Here is a 17,415-nt window from a genome sequence, read left to right as displayed (position 1 = left end):
TTTATTATTTTTCTTTTCGTTTTTGAGTTTAAGTTTTGTTCTTTACTTGATACAATTCCGCAAAAATTAGAAGCAAAAATCTTAAATCTAATACACAACAATTCACCCCCCCTCTTGTTGTATTCGATCATCTATTAGCATTCCTACAATTGGTATCAGAGCCCTGTTCCTCTTTTAATCAGGAAACCCTGAGAGCAGTATCCTGTTCCCTGGCAAGATGTTGAAGATGAACGAACGCATGGAAGAAGGGTACTCTACGCAAAGGCCACCTATGTTCGATGGGAAATTCTATACCTACTGGAAAAATAGAATGGAAATATTCATAAAGGCCAAAAATTACCAAGTATGGAGAGTTATTGAAATTGGAGATTTTGAGGTGACGACCATAAACTCCAACAACGAAACTATTCCAAAACCAATCACTAAATACGAGAAAGAAGATTTTCAAAAGATGGAGATGAACGCTCTTGCTATTAAATTACTTCACTGTGGACTTGGTCCTAATGAGCACAATCGTATTATGGGTTGCAAAACTGCCAAGCAGATTTGGGACCTATTAGAAGTTACCCATGAAGGTACTAGTGAAGTGAAGCGATCCAAGATTGACCTGCTGATGTCCAAATATGAAAGATTCGTCATGGAACCTAGGGAGAACATTCAAGAGATGTTCACTAGGTTCACAAATATCACGAATGAATTAGTCTCTCTTGGTAAGATCATTCCCGTTGATGAACAAGTTAGGAAAATACTTAGGAGTCTTCCTCAAGACGAACGTTGGAGAGCTAAGGTCACAGCCATTCAAGAATCGAAAGATTTCACCAAGTTCAATTTGGAAGAGTTGGCTGGTTCTCTCATGACCCATGAATTGCATTTGGGAACAGCTGACAGTGCCCGAAATAAAGGACTGGCTTTAGCAGCAAAGGATCATGAAGAATCAGAAACTGATGATGAGGAGACTGCTATGTTGGCAAGAAAATTTAAAAAATTCTTCAGGAACAGCAGATATGGAAATCAAAGAAACAACAAAGAAAAGGGAACTGCTAACTTGAAGACAAATTTTGAATGCCACAAGTGTGGGAGCACTGATCACTTCATCAAGGATTGCCCTCAATGGAAAAATGAGAAGGGCAAGGGAAAAGCAAGAGAAGTTGGAAGAAAATATAGGAAGGGAAACTTCAAAACTGATTTTAGAAAGGCAATGATTGCAGCTTGGGGTGATACGGAGAGCGAGGCTGAGACAGAAGCTCCAGTGGAAGAAGAAACAGCAAACCTATGCCTCATGGCATCTCATCACAGCAAGGATGAAGAGTCCAAAGAAAAAGAGGTAATGTCTTATAACTCACTTCCTAAACATCCATCTAAACTCAGTAAGAATAAATTAATTAAGTTGCTCTTGGAGACACAAGAGAAATTAGATAAACAGAATATCAAGTGTCTCCAAATCGAGAAAGACCTCAACTCAAACAAGGATCATGTGTCTTACCTAAATTCATTTAGGATAGATGTACAAAGCAGATTTTTCAATTTGCTAGATCAGAATGTTATTTTGAAAGAAATAATTGAAAAATTGAAGCAGGAATTTATTATTCTTAATATTGAAAAGAATCGAAACAAATTGCTAGGATTAAAATGGCATGTAAATGATATATCCACTCATGTGTTTAGCACTGAATTTCAAAAGTTGAAATTAAAAATAGAATCCTGTGAAAAAGAGAATGAATATCTGAAAGATAAATTGAACTTAAAAGGAAAAGGGAAAATCAATGAAATTCCCAAATGGATTCTAGATGCTAAAACAAAGAGTAAAGAAGGTCTAGGTTATGTTAAGAATGATAAAAAGAAAAAGGTCTATGTTGATCTCCCTAGTAGTAAAATCTGTTCCTTTTGTGGTAAAATTGGACACCTAAAATATCAATGTGTAAAAAGGGAACAGCACACCAAAGCAAATAAAAATTATGTCGAACGCATATGGATTAAGAAATGTGATTCAAGTATTGTCGACAAGGAACCCAAGGATGACTGGGTTCCTGAACCTAACCATTACTTTGCTTTGCAGGTTCAAGTGAGGGGGAACAACTCATGGTATCTCGACAGTGGGTGTTCCAAGCATATGACGGGTGACAAATCTAAATTTCTCTCACTTGAAGCCTATGATGGGGGAACAGTAACCTTCGGCGACAACATGAAGGGTGAGATAATTGCCAAAGGAAAGGTTGGAAGGTCAAGTTCCCATGCCATTGATAACGTATTTTTAGTCGAGAATTTAAAACACAATTTACTAAGTATTTCTCAATTTTGTGACAAAGGTAACTCTATTAAGTTTACTTCTGAACGATGCATAATTTCTAGGAACAACATAGGAGACCCTGTGCTTGAGGGAATCAGAAAAGGGAACACTTATGTAGTGGACCTGGACACTGTTCCCAAAACCAGTCTAACGTGTTTAAGTGTTATAGAAGAAGACCCACTACTTTGGCATAAGCGACTAGGTCATGCTAGTTATTCATTGATTAATGCATTAAGATCAAAAGACCTAGTTAGAGGATTACCAGCTATAAAATTTCTTAAGGAAGAAATTTGTGATCCTTGTGCCAAAGGAAAACAAGTGAGGTCATCCTTTAAATTAAAGAATTTGGTGACTACCACTAGACCGTTAGAATTAATTCATATGGATTTATGTGGACCTATGAGAACACAAAGCCGTAGTGGCAAAAGGTATGTGTTTGTTGTTGTTGATGATTATAGTAGATTCACTTGGACCCTATTTTTAGTAAGCAAAGATGAAGCTTTTGATGAGTTTGTTTCTTTTGCTAATAAAATACAAAAATCTACCAATAATCAAATTGTTCACATAAGGTCTGATCATGGGAAAGAATTTGAAAATTCAAACTTCATGAATTATTGCAATGAACATGGTATAAATCACAATTTTTCCGCACCTAGAACACCACAACAAAATGGAGTGGTAGAGAGGAAAAATAGGACCTTAGAAGAAATGGCTAGGACCATGTTGATTGCTAGTGGTCTACCTAGAAATTTTTGGGCTGAAGCCGTCAATACTGCATGCTATATTCTTAATCGTGTATTAATAAGACCAATCACTTCAAAAACACCCTATGAATTACTCAAAGGTGTTAAACCAAATATTTCCTACTTTCGTATATTTGGATGCAAATGTTTTGTACATGTAAATGGAAAACGAAATGTAGGCAAATTTGATGAAAGAAGTGATGAAGCAGTATTTCTTGGTTACTCATCACAAAGTAAAGCTTACAGAGTTTACAGCAAAAGAACAATGTGTGTAGAAGAATCAGTTCATGTTATTTTTGATGAAACTAACTTTTCAACAAGTGAACAGGATATCAATAATGTTAAAATTGGTCTTGCTCATCTACAGAATGATGATGAAGAAATAAAAGTGTTAGAACAAGTAACAGCAGGTGAACAGGCAATACAAGAAGATGCAGAAGAAACTGACCAAGTTCAGGAACTGCCAGTACAAGAGGACCAGCAGACTGTTCCCAATCCAGCTGTTCCCGCAGATGAGCAGAATGAACCAGTAGTTGAACAGAATGACAATCAAGTTGCTGAACAAGAACATGCAACTGTTCCCACAAGAGAATTTGTGCCTAAACCTTGGAAATATCAAAGTTATCATCCTCTTGATTTGATTATAAGTGATATAAATAAGGGAACACAAACAAGATACCAAATGAGAAATTTTTGTGCACACTTTGCGTTCCTGTCATCACTTGAACCTAAAAATCACGAGGAAGCTTTAAAGGACTCCGAATGGGTCGTAGCCATGCAAGATGAATTGAACGAGTTTGAAAGAAATAAAGTATGACACTTAGAACCCAAACCAAAACACAAGAAGTTAATTGGTTTGAAATGGGTATTTCGGAATAAGCTAGATGAACATGGAATAATAGTGAGAAACAAAGCAAGACTCGTGGTCAAAGGGTACAATCAACAAGAAGGTATTGATTATACTGAGACTTTTGCTCCAGTAGCAAGGTTAAAGGCTATTAGAATCTTAATTTCTTTTGCTGCATTCATGAACTTTAAATTATATCAAATGGATGTGAAATGTGCTTTTTTGAATGGCTATCTAGATGAAGAAGTTTTTGTTGAACAACCCCCAGGTTTTGAGAATACCTCTTGTCCTGATCATGTCTACAAGCTTGACAAAGCTTTATATGGCTTGAAGCAAGCTCCTAGGCAATGGTATGAAAGACTATCAAAGTTTTTGATTCAAAATAACTTTGTTAGAGGAAAAATTGACAAAACCTTATTCTTTAAGAATAAAGGTTATGATATTTTAGTTGTTCAAATTTATGTTGATGATATTATTTTCGGTGCAACTAATGATTTGTTATGTCAAGATTTGCCAACCTTATGGGCACAGAATTAGAAATGAGCATGATGGGAGAACTAAATTTCTTCCTTGGTTTACAAATTAAACAAACTGAAAATGGTATTTTTATTCATCAACAAAAATATATAAAAGAACTTCTCAAGAAATATGGATTGAATAATGCTAAAACTAACCATACACCTATGGCTACCAATGTTAGACTAGATGAAGACCTAAATGGGATTAATATAGATCAATCAATGTATCGAGGCATGATTGGTTCTTTATTATATCTAACAACTAGTAGACCTGATATTTCTTTTAGTGTTGGCTTATGTGCTAGATTTCAATCTAATCCCAAAGAATCACATTTACAGCAGTAAAAAGAATTCTGAGATACTTAAAGGGAACAGACGACTTGTCCCTATTTTATCCTAAAAGTGATGTCAATGATTTGAAAGGTTTTAGTGATGCAGATTATGCAGGTGATCTAGTTAATAGAAAAAGCACATCAGGTATGGTACAATTTCTTGGCTCATGTTTAGTTTCATGGAGTTCCAAGAAACAAAACACTGTTGCATTATCAACTGCAGAAGCTGAATACGTAGCAGCAGCAGCTTGCTGTTCCCAAATACTTTGGATAAAGCAGCAGCTAAGAGATTTTGGTACTAAAATTGAATGTGTTCCTATTTATTGTGATAATACCAGTGCCATATGTATATCTAAAGATCCAGTGCATCATTCACGAGTAAAACATATCCACATTAGGCATCATTTTCTTAAAGATAATGTTGAAAATAAGAATATTATCGTAAAGCATGTTAACACTAATGAACAAGTTGCAGATATTCTGACCAAACCACTTCCAAGGGAACAATATGAAAAGATGAGATTGGAACTTGGTATGATCAAGCTCCACTAAAGTTAGTTGCATATATTTCCCATTGAAGCATCATGAGAATGAAAGGTCAGGAATCAACCTCAATATCTTGATTGAAAATCAATTATTGAATGAATCAGGTAAACACTTAATAAAATTTGTACCATGAATGTCTTCTAATTTGCATGTGTTAATCTGATCAGACCAAAGCAGTTGTTCATTATTCTCTTCATATAAAATCTCATAATATCACAATTCATCTCAATACTATCTTATTTTATTTTCATTATTTTTATTTCATATCTCTATAAAAACAACCAACATAATCAAAAAAAAAAAAAGGGAAAACGGTTTTTTCTTCACTCAAGTAATGCAAAGGGCAATAAAGAGATGGGACTTGAAGGAGTAACCGTCACTTCAATCATTTAAACTCCCTTCCTTTACGTCATAACACTACACTCCCCCAAACCTTTCTCTCAACCTCTCACTCAATAAACCGTCCTTCTCCCTTCTCTCAACACCTTCAAAAATTCAAAAATGAAATCCCCAAAATCCTCTAAATCCGACAAGAAAACTACCAAATCCCGTACACAAGACCAGCCAAAACCACTAAGAGTAGTTCTTCCTCCACCATTACTGAATGCTGCACCACCCACACCAACAGAAACCACACAAGAATCACCTAAACACTCCACTGAACCCACAGGTACCAAAAGAAAGATTTCATCACCAAAAGGTGGTTCATTTTCCAGAGTAGTTAAGCGTTCGAAGCATGTTGATCAAAACAGTGCCGAAGAAGTTTCAAAGGAGATGACAGTAGGGTTCGGGTTGGATAAGTATTGGGGTTGATCAAAAGAAGGGGAAGATCAGTCACAAGTTCTGTCTCCTATGCATAAATTGTTGTACAATGTTGCTCGCAGATTCATTTTACCACGAAACTCAAAACGTAGTCAAACTGCATTGAAAAGAAAAGTTTCATTGGTTATGGAGGGTTGCTAACCTGGATTTTTAGAAAATTTGAGGTCCCATTGGAAGGGTTGGAGTTCCCAATGGGTCCCAACATAAAAATTGGTGCGAAATGTTTACCAAATTTGCATTTAAAATTGAATGATGAGGGGATATTGATGCATGAGAAGGTTGTAGAAGTTGGATCTGAAGAAGAAGGGGCTGAAGAAGTTGAAGAGGAAAAGGAGAACAAGGAGAATAAGAAAGAAAAGGAACAAGATTCTGTTCCCTCTGAAAATATTGAAACATCTAAAAAAGGGGAACAGGACGGAGCTGCAAGTAAGGGGGAAAAGGAAGAACAGAAAGAAGCCTTGGATGATAATGTTCCTCACAATCTCTGCAGTGATTCCAGTGATGAAGAGATTGTGTTGGCTATGAGAAAAAAGGCTAAGTCAATACAAAGGAAGAGTAGGAGGTTGGCCTCGAAACGCAAGGCTACTGTGGTTGATGAAACCACATCTGACACCATACCTGAGCCAACACCTAATGAACCTTCCTCTCCTAAGCCAGCCGCTCCACCACAACATCAAATACCATCACCACCACAATCACCTATCCAGTTTACACCACCACCACAATCACACACTTCACCTAATATTGGCTGCACTAACTTTGACTCTGTTCCTGCAGCTTCTTCAAATTCCATTCTCTCCAAGCTCCTTGATCTACAGTCTCAATTCTCTGCCTTTCAGGATGAAATTCGCGTCTCTCTTGCCTCAATTGTTGATCAGCTTACCCTGATGGAAAACCGTCTTGGTGCAAAGTTGGACACTGTTGAAGTGCAGACCGAATACATTGATGAAGAAGAGACCGCCCCTTGATCCCTCTCCTCAAAGTTTTAATGATTTGTTGGATGTGACACTTATCAAACAATTTCTCTTTCTGTTGTTGTACCATCTGGGGTACAACATTGTATCTGTTTGTTGAACAATTACTACATTTTCTTTTCTTGCTTTTATTTTCATGGTCTGTGATGCTTAACTCTATGCAGATTTGAATTGCTTTTCATGGAACTTACTTTCATTTGTTGTTTCTTGCTTTCATCACTGACAAATCTATATGGTTTGTGCTGAGGTTTGATGCCCCCCAATTCTTTTTGATTGATGACAAAAGGGGGAAGAGATGCACAAACTTAAGAGAAGTTGTGAATACACAGTCTCCATATCTTGATAGATTGATTTATATTGCTCTTTAATGGAAATTATTGCATACTGTGATCTGCTAAGGGCTTAAAATATCATTATCTAAGTTGATCTATGCTGTTAAGTTTAATTGTTGTTTAATTGTTCTAAATTTGTCAAATTATTTGTTAATTTGTGTTAGTTTAAACTATTTTTGTGTTAGTTTAATTATTTTTGTTATGTTTTTGTATGGAGTAAATTGTTCTACTATGAGTGCTTGGTAAATTATATTGTAACGAGTTAATTTACTAAGTTATTTGAAGTTACTTTAATCTCTAGTATACTCTAAGAATTTTGCTTTACTCTATTTTACTTAAGTTTATTTATAAAGTTTGTCTTCATCAAAAAGGGGGAATTTGTTGGCCTCTTAGGTTTTGATGATGACTTCACTTCTAAATAAACAAACATATTTTAGAGATTGTTTTGTAGGTGAATATCCGATTGTGTTAATCTTTCCTTGAATTTCGACAGCATGCAATGTAAAAGAAGCATGGGAAATACTCAAGCAAGAGTTTTTAGGAGACCTACGAGTAATTAAGGTACGATTGCAATCCCTTAGTCGTGATTTTTAGACAATGGTTATGGGTGAAAAAGAATCTGTACAAGATTTTCTGACTAGGGTGACTCACATTTTGAGTCAAATGAAATCCTATGGTGAAATTGTGAATTCTGAGAAGTTTGTTAGCAAAGTGTTGCGTATTTAAACACAAAATTTGATCATATTGCCACTGTGATTGAGGAAACAAAGGACTTATCTAGTTACACCTTTGATGAATTAATGAGTTCTTTGTTAGCTCATGATGTTAGGGGGTTCTTAAAACCCATGAGAAAGTGGAGGAAAAGGCTTTTCAAATGAAGGGGGAGTCTTCATATAAGGGTAAGTCATGGGCATGGCAGAGGCGGTTTTTCATGGTGGACGTGGTGGCATAGGTCGCAGTGGTGGTCGAGGTCGTGGTCAGTTTGGTGATCAACGTCCGAATAAGAGCTCCCTTCAATGTCATTATTGCCAAAAGTTTGGTCACAAAGAGGCAAATTGCTGGAGTAAGGAAAAAAAATGACCAAAAGCAAGCCAATTTTGTTGAGAAAGTTGATGAAAAATATAAGCTTATTATGGATTATTCTACCAGCAACAATGAATCAGATGGACTATGGTTTATAGACAGTGGGTGCTCAAATCATATGACTGGAGATAAGACCCTGTTCAAGAACCTCGATGAATCTCTCAAATCTGAAGTTCGTCTTGGTGATAACAAGTTAGATAAACTTGAAGGCAAAGGCACAATCGCTATTACAACTCAGTCTGGTAATACTAAATTGCATAATGATGTGCAATTTGTTCCTAGTTTAGCTCATAACTTGTTGAGTGTTAGGCAATTGATGAATACTAGATATGTTGTTATATTTGATAATATTTGTTTAGCTGTACGTGCGAAAAATTCAGATCATACACTGCTTAGTATTTCCATGACAGAAAATAAGATGTTTCCTGTGGAAATTAGCACTGTGAAAAGTTGTGCCATGGTTGCTAAATGTGATGCACCTACATTATGGCATTTGTGTTATGGTCATCTAAATGAGAAAGGGCTAAAATTGTTGAAAAATAATGACGTGGTAGTTGGCTTACAAAAAATCAGCAATATTAGATTTTGTGAAGCAAGTGTGTATGCTAAGTATAGTAGGATTTCTTTTCTTACTGGTTGTGCTTGTAGAGGGTCTGGGAAGGAAAGGACGGCGACAACTCATACCCATAAAGGAGAGCGCGACCAAAGGAGTCCCCCGGCTTGAGAAAGATAAGGAGACGTAGCTACACGGGAAAGATGAATAAATGCATGAGTTGGGTGTATTTCTTGAAATTTAAGTCCTAGACTTTTGACTATTTTAATAAATTTAAGGCATATATAGAGAAGGAAAGTGGCTTTTGTATCGAGATGCTTCGTTCTGATCGAGGAGGTGAATTTTTATCTGGCAAGTTTGAAGCCTTCTATGAAACATATGGTATCCAAAGGGAGTTAACATCCCCTTATACTCCGCATCAAAATGGAGTAGCGCAGTGAAAAAATCGCACAGTAGTGGAAATGGCTTGAAGTATGATGGCTGAAAAAGGTCTTGAGAAAAGATTTTGGGCATAAGAAGTGATTACTGCAGTATATCTTCTCAATATTTCTCCTCCAAGATCTGTTATGACTCCATATGAAGCATAGAAGGGGAGAAAGCCTCAGGTAAGTCATTTACGCATTTTTGGTTGTATAGCTTATGCTTTGGTCCCTAGTTATCGTAAAAAATTAGATGATAAATCTAAAAAATGCATGTTTTTGGGATATAGCCCTGAGTTCAAAACATATAGATTATATAGTCCAATAAATGGTAAAGTAATCACTAGCAGAGATGTTAAATTTGATGAGGCCGAGTCTTGGAATTGGACTAACAATTGTGTTGATCAAGTCAGTGTACAACAACTTCCCTTTAAGGAAAATTCATTCACTTCTCCACAGGCAAACCAAGACCTTCCATCACCTCCAAATACACCTTAAAATTCAAATTCCACTCCAAATAGTCCCTCCACACCAAACTTTTATTCAAATTCCAACTCATTAGACATACTATCTAGTAACTCCACTAAAATACCTCTAAAAAAATTTCGTTCCATACAAGACATATACAGATCCTATAACTTTTCCTTGTATGCCTTTGATCCTGCTTCATATAATGAAGCTGTTGAAAGTGAGACTTGGGAAACTTCTATGATAGAAGAAATGTCTTCTATTGAAAAAAATGATACTTGGGTTAGTAGAGCTACCAGAAGGGGAAAATGTCATTGGTTTGAAGTGGGTATACTGCACAAAATACAATGCTGATGGAACGATTCAGAAGTACAAAGCTCGCTTGGTTGCAAAAGGGTACTCACAACAACAAGGGGTGGATTTCAAAGAAACATTTTCTCCAGTTTCTCGCTTCGAAACAGTAAGAGCCTTTCTTGCGCTTGTTGTCCAATTTAAGTGGCATGTTTTTCAGTTCGATGTCAAGTCCGCTTTTCTTAATGGTTAGTAGAAGAGGAAGTCTATGTTGTTCAGCCCAAAGGTTACGTTATGAGTGGTGAAGAACGCAAGGTTTATCGGCTCAAAAAGGCACTGTATGGCCTTAAACAACCACCGAGAGCTTGGTACAACAAGATTAATTGACTCCTTCTTTATTGATAGTGGCTTTGAAAGGAGTCCTAATGAGCCAACTCTTTATGTTAACAAGCAAGGTAACTTTGATTTTCTTGTGGTTTGCCTTTATGTTGATGACATAATACATATGGGTTCTAATGAAGTTCTTGTGGAGGAGTTCAAAACATGCATGATGCATAAGTTTGAGATGTTAGATTTGGGTTTATTACATTATTTTCTTGGAGTTGAAGGGGTTCAGTGTGAAGAAGGAATTTTTATTTCTCAGCAGAAGTATGGAGTTAATTTGTTAAAGAAGTTTAATATGCTTAAATGTAAGCCAGCACCTATTCCTATGAATGTTAATGAGATACTCATAAGTGAAGATGGTATTGGTTTCGCTAATGCAAGACATTATAGGAGTGTAGTTGGTGGTCTTATTTACCTATCTCACACTAGACCTGATATATCATTCTCTATAAGTATTATTTCTAAGTTCATGCACAACCCATCACTACAACATTATGGTGCAGCTAAGCAAATTTTGAGATATGTTGCTGGAATGACTAATCATGGAATTTGGTATACAAAAAAGGAAGATTTTAGATTACTCGGTTATTCCGATAATGATTGGCCAGGCTATAAAGAGGATTGAAAGAGCATTTCTGGTCAAGTATTTTTCTCTTGGTTCCGGAGCTATAACTTGGAGCTTAAAGATGCAAGATGTGGTTGCTTTATCTTCATCTGAGGCAGAATATATGGCTGTGACTACAATGGCTTGTCAAGCAGTATGGTTGAGGAAATTATTAAGTGATTTTCAGCAACATAAAGAGGATTCAACAACAATATTCTGTGACAACAAGGCTACCATATCTATGACAAAAAACCCTATATTTCACAACAGGACCAAAGACATAGATATTCGCCATCATTTCATTCGTGACCTGGTAATAAAGAGTAAGATCATTCTGAAGTACTACAACACAGATGCACAGGTTGCTGACATTCTTACAAAGGTACTACCCCAAGCTAAACATCACTTCTTCAAGCTAAAAATGGGTGTTAATGACTTTGAATCAAGAGGGGTTGTTGAATGATAATGATTCAAGTCAGTTATTGACCAAGTTTTTAGGATCAGTTATTTGAATATGTTAGTTAATTGAAGTAGTGGCTATTAAAGAGGGTCATGTTTTCTTAGTTGTCTAAGTTAGTGGATGTTATGTCCTACATTTATGGGTCACGTAGTGAGTTAGTTATTTTTGTTTCTACATCTATTTAAAAGGGTATGTACTCATTTCTTTCATTAAAGTTTTAATATATACAATTTATTTATTGATAAAGTAGTCAGATGGAGAAGGAGAAAAAATGGGAGAAATTTATGAAAAAATGGATTCTGTGAATGGGAAGATAAGAGATTTAATGGCTAGAAATAAACATGTCGATGACGTTCAAAAAATGAAAGAAATTAGGTCGATGGGAGAAAATGAGCATCCCGATTCATTGTTTAGCAAATGCACTTAATCTAATTTACTATGATTTAACTTATCTAAAATCACCTGGTCCTGGTGGGCAAGTTAGGTAAGCTCCTAATAAAGATAAGGAGATGGTTATTGGAGATCTGAAAGCTCTTGAAAAAAATGGTGAAGATGAGAATGAAAGATCAGAGCTTCATAAACAATTGGTTATATTCCAGAACAAACAAGGGATATTCGGGACTAGAGCTGCTCGAAATGATGCAACAAGAATAAGTCCCATCTCATGGTGGTCGACTTATGGGGCATAGACTCCAGAACTTGCTGAGATCGCAATTAGAGTATTATCCCAAACTATTAGTAGGGTATGGAATACATACTCTTACATTTATAATGTAAAGAGGAACACATTGAATGCCACTCGCGCTGATGAATTAGTCTTTATCCATTAAAATATAAGACTTTTATCTAAGACTTTTACCATGTTTAACGCGAGTATACGTGGAAGGTCCTTACAGAAAATGAACATCGAGCCCCAGAGCACATATCTTGATTATTCTACTATAGAGTTGGAAGACTTAAGAGTTGAACATTGGAGAAATTGATTGTATTGTCAATTTTTTTTTACTTTATTCCTTTCTTATTCATGTACTTGAATTTGATGCTTCAAAAAAAATTGGTTTATAAGCTTTTACATAATTCTGCATTTATTTGTACATTGTAAGAAGCACATTTTATTTTCTACGTCTCCGAAACTTATAAATTATTATTTCTCATTTCCGTTTCTATTTCTCGTATCGAATTTGCTTTGTGCAACATTGCGTTAAAGATTGCACCTTCATGGCAAATAGCAACCATAGGGACTTCATTAAAAAAATCAAAAATAAGATAAGTTCAAAGAAGATTGACCTAATATAAAATGGACATGTCATATTATACATTGATATGTATTTTACAATATAATGAAGAAAAAAAAAAGTAATGCATAAAAAGACATTACAAATTTTTATTACAAAGCATCAAAGAAAATACAGACCATAATAAATTTAAACATACCGTGAAAGTAATAAACAAGCCGGCCAAATACAAAGTACAAACATAGATATAGAAATGAAGACTTTCTGGCTCACTGATTACAAATCGTGAAACAAATGTATTAACACCAATATCAACTCCAAGATCAACAATTGTTATTGGTGAAAGGACAATATTTGGGTTGCTACCTTGTTTAATATTTTCATCAGCATAGCCTAAGGAATGAAGACTTTCTGGCTCACTGATTACAAATCGTGAAACAAATGTATTAACACCAATAAAAATGCCATCATGTAATTGTGTAACACGAGTGGTTCCATCAAAAAGTATGTCACGTTGTTTGTAAGAGTATGGCACATCCATCCGCCCACGAGACAGGAACATGGTCACGGTTACCCTACTTCGAGGTGGGACTGTTGCAGTTGTGGATCCTGTTTCTGTTATACTTGTTCTTGTCAGCTCGTTGAAATTGTAAGACCCGGACGCACTAGCTCGCAACTGAACTGTACTAGTTACAAGCTCGCAACTGAACTGATGGATTGTTAAATCGTAAGAAAAATTAATGAAAGATTTTACATAAGAAAATTTCAAAAAATTAAAAATAAATTTGTGAGATCGAATCGTTAAATCGTAGAATCGTGTTATGATTCTACCTCTACAAATTTTATTATAATTAGGATCGTAAGATAATACCAACTTACGATTCTACATACTAATTAAATCGCTCGCTTATTTTTGAATCATAGAATCGCAGATTGAAATTGCAATTCTAATAACAATGGGCCTACGGCTTTTATAAACCTGAAACGTAGTTAATTGCTACCCTGTAAATAAAAATTTAAAAAGATGTGCTACAAATAGTATTTCGCTAAACCTTATTAGGAATAATAGTAGGAAACGTACATGTTTTCAGCATGTCATTACATCATAATTTTTTTAATTTACATCTTGTATTAATGTATATAATTTATAGAAAAACTACTCAAAATAATTTAACCTTTTCATAATTTTTCTATGATTATCCTACTTATTGATTAACCAAAGTATTTACTTAGAGTAAACCCGAGTAATGGATGACCTGCTCTAGTAGGTAATTTTCAAAAAGAATAAATTGAAAATTAATGTAAAATTAGAGAAAAATTTAAAAAACTTACATAAAATATTTTTAATATTAAAAACTATCTGAAAAAATTTAATTTTCGTTTTTACAATTTTGCGATATTTTACTTTCATTTATCCTTTTTCAAAATAAATCTTGCTACAACAAGTCATCTAATTATTGAGTTTACTCTAGGTAAAAATACCCCCTAAAGTTTTCCTAAAAATAAAATACCCTCCTAAAGTTTGCATCATTCATAATTAATAAATATGTAGGATTATTATAGGAAAATCATGAAAAATTTCTAGGTAATTTTTCTTAAAATATAATATTCTGTATAAGAAATCATTACAAATAATGCATTCAATCAAGCATACTCTACAGAATTTATTGCTAATTTCGCTCATTTTTTTCCCTTCCCTTCCGTTAATTTTTTGACCTGTTGATTTTTTTATTTTCTCTAATTATTAATCTAATTGGTCATTTAATTGGACCCTAAATTATATATATTTTGTCACAACAATATTGGATTCTCCCTTTCCATAATTTTTTACTCTTTTGTGTTTTTGATGGTTGTATTATATATATCTTAATTATTCTAATTGGTCATTTAAAACTCTGTAATTGTAATTTATAATTACAAATTAGAAATTAGAAATTCAGCTGGTCTTAAATGAGACCGTCTTACCATGAGACGGGCCCATATATTAGTTTAAATTTTTAATTGATTACCTTAAAAATTTAAGTAATTGTTTTAAAGTTATAAGTAATCACTCTAAAATTGTAAAAATGATTTTATTAAAATTATAAGTGATCACTTTAACATTATAATTGTAAAAATGATTTTATTAAAATGTTCAAAAATATAATATTCAAAGAATTATTTAAAAGAACTTATTTAATTGTAATATACATATATTAGGTGACAAGATGATGTTAACTTTCGTAATAATTAATCAATATAGCAAATCAATATGAGATTGCATGTAGAATTTTACAGTTAATTTATTAGATTGTATGATGTAATCTTAAACATTAATTATACATCATTCGTTCATTAAAGTTGTTCAAACAAGAAAAGTTCAATGGAGTTAAGAAGATTAGAATATAATATTATTATTATTATACTTAATAAAGGAAAAGTGAAAATCAAAAGCATTGAAAAATATTAAAAGAAAATTAGTAAAAAAAAATCCACAACTAATAAAAAAAATGTTTAAACAATGTTATAAAACATATGGAGATCATAAGTGATATAAAAATATTAAAAATAAAATTATTAAAAAATATATAGGAAAACGATAAGGATTTAAAATATATTAAAATTAAAATGAACAACATGTATAATTATGTTAAAATTTGTGATAAAAATTAACAATTTATCACGGGATTAACAAATATGTTACGTTTTATTGAATATTTATATCAAAATTATATTACTGGCTTTATTTGATTTTGAATATTTCATTTTTTTCATGTTTATTTAAAAGTAAAGAGATGTTACTAATGTTAAGGGCATTATTTAAAAGTCCAACAGGAGACTGTCGATTCCGAGCCTGAAGGAAGAGAGTTAACTGTCCATTGCGTAATTCACGCCTGAACAAAGTACAAGTCCATTTAGAAGTATCTTCCTCAGGCTCGTCAGCGACTGCAGCAATCCAGTTTTCATTTTCAGATTGGAGGCGAAGATACTTCTTGTTGAAGGCTGTTTGGAGATGAATCAAACCAGCAGTTCGTGAAACACTTACTATAAACCTCGTGAAATTATTCTCACTCAATACCATTCGACTTGTTCTACGCACTCTCTTACCCCATTGTCCCTGCCCTTCTTGTAATACGTATTCTAAGTACATTCCCCCGGATCCCAAACCTATCACGCTCGGTAGTGTACCTGCCATTTAAAAAAAATTTTGTTTGGATAAAGTATACACAAATTTGATATATTTCTGACATAAAATCTTGTCTATTTATAGACTAATGCTGATTTGTACGAACACTTTTAACAAATCTCCAAAAGGGCAACGAATAAGGATTGTGGAAAAATGGTCCTGATTAATTACAGATATATTATTTTGTTCTAGTGAAAATTACATATAATAGAGAAAAAGTGGGCTCATGATTAATAAAAATATTAAAATAGAGTTAGTGAAAAAAAATCACAAATTCTTGTATGAGATGGTTTTACCATGAGACATGTCTCATACTTGAATTAAATAGCCTAATAATGGAAAGTTTTAGCTTATGAGCTTCTTGTTTTGAAGTCGTCTCACCGTAAAACAGTCTTATATAAGACGGACGGAAAAAAATAGGGACAACAATTACTAAATAATGTTTGAATAAACTTAGTGGTATATTTAATAATTAACCAAAACCAATATGAAATTATTAAAATTAAGTTAGAGGAAAGTATGAACGTATAAAATATTTTGTATATTTTGCATATCTTCTCATATTGGTAATTATTGTGTAGTTTATTTTGTTTCCTGAACTTCAACATTCGAATTTGTATTTATTCCCTCAATCATGAATGGAAAGGCAACTAAAATCATTTTCCAATATGGTATCAGTTGCCTATGTTTTTTTACATCATCCCTTCCACCTCCTTGCTCCTGCCGGCCAGTCACCGTACACGGCTGCTGCCGCCTCCCTCCCTTCTTTCTTGCTTGTCTTTTCTTCTTGTTCTGTCAATGACTTCTCCCAAAAAAATTCATCCCACAACATTAGTTACTAATATTAAAACATGTGTGCCAATCCAACTTGATGAAGAAGGCACCAATTTCAATACTTTGGTCACTTTATTTAAGCTTCATTGTAAAGCTTCTCTTTTCGATGCTCATATTCTTCCTAACGACTCCTCTAAGACATTGGTTTCTAAGGATTCCGAGTGGCAACGTCTTGATGACATAGTACGCACATGGATCTATGGTACCATTAGTCCATCTTTTCTTAAATTCATTGTGCGACCCGATGATAGTGCTTTCGATGCTTAGACTCGAATTGACCACCGATGCACATCTTGGTACCTCTATCTCCGACAATCTCTTGGCTCTTCAAGTTCTCCATGGTTTGACCACCGAATATCATACTTTTCAAATTGGTACAATATATGTCTCCCCTTCCATTATTTAATTCTCTCCGATCCATGTTGGAATTGGAATAACATTCTCACAGCAAAGGCAATTCGTCTTCTCATGATTCGGCTTTGATTACTACCCCAAAATCTTCATTGATGGAAAATTT

At 34.2% G+C, this 17,415-nt stretch overlaps 1 protein-coding gene across 1 annotated transcript; it reads left to right on the top strand.

The window, feature by feature from the left end:
- Positions 1-10,555: 10,555 nt before the first annotated feature.
- Positions 10,556-11,224, top strand: LOC130827326 (uncharacterized mitochondrial protein AtMg00810-like). The gene has a single exon (XM_057693006.1). The coding sequence runs from the start codon at positions 10,556-10,558 to the stop codon at positions 11,222-11,224; it is 669 nt and encodes a 222-aa protein (XP_057548989.1).
- Positions 11,225-17,415: the final 6,191 nt, after the last annotated feature.

The sequence above is a fragment of the Amaranthus tricolor genome, chromosome 11 (assembly GCF_026212465.1).
Source record: "Amaranthus tricolor cultivar Red isolate AtriRed21 chromosome 11, ASM2621246v1, whole genome shotgun sequence".
NCBI classification, from domain to species: domain Eukaryota; kingdom Viridiplantae; phylum Streptophyta; class Magnoliopsida; order Caryophyllales; family Amaranthaceae; genus Amaranthus; species Amaranthus tricolor.
The sequence above is the reverse complement of the archived record's forward strand: the minus strand, read 5'-3'. Positions and strand labels throughout refer to the sequence as shown.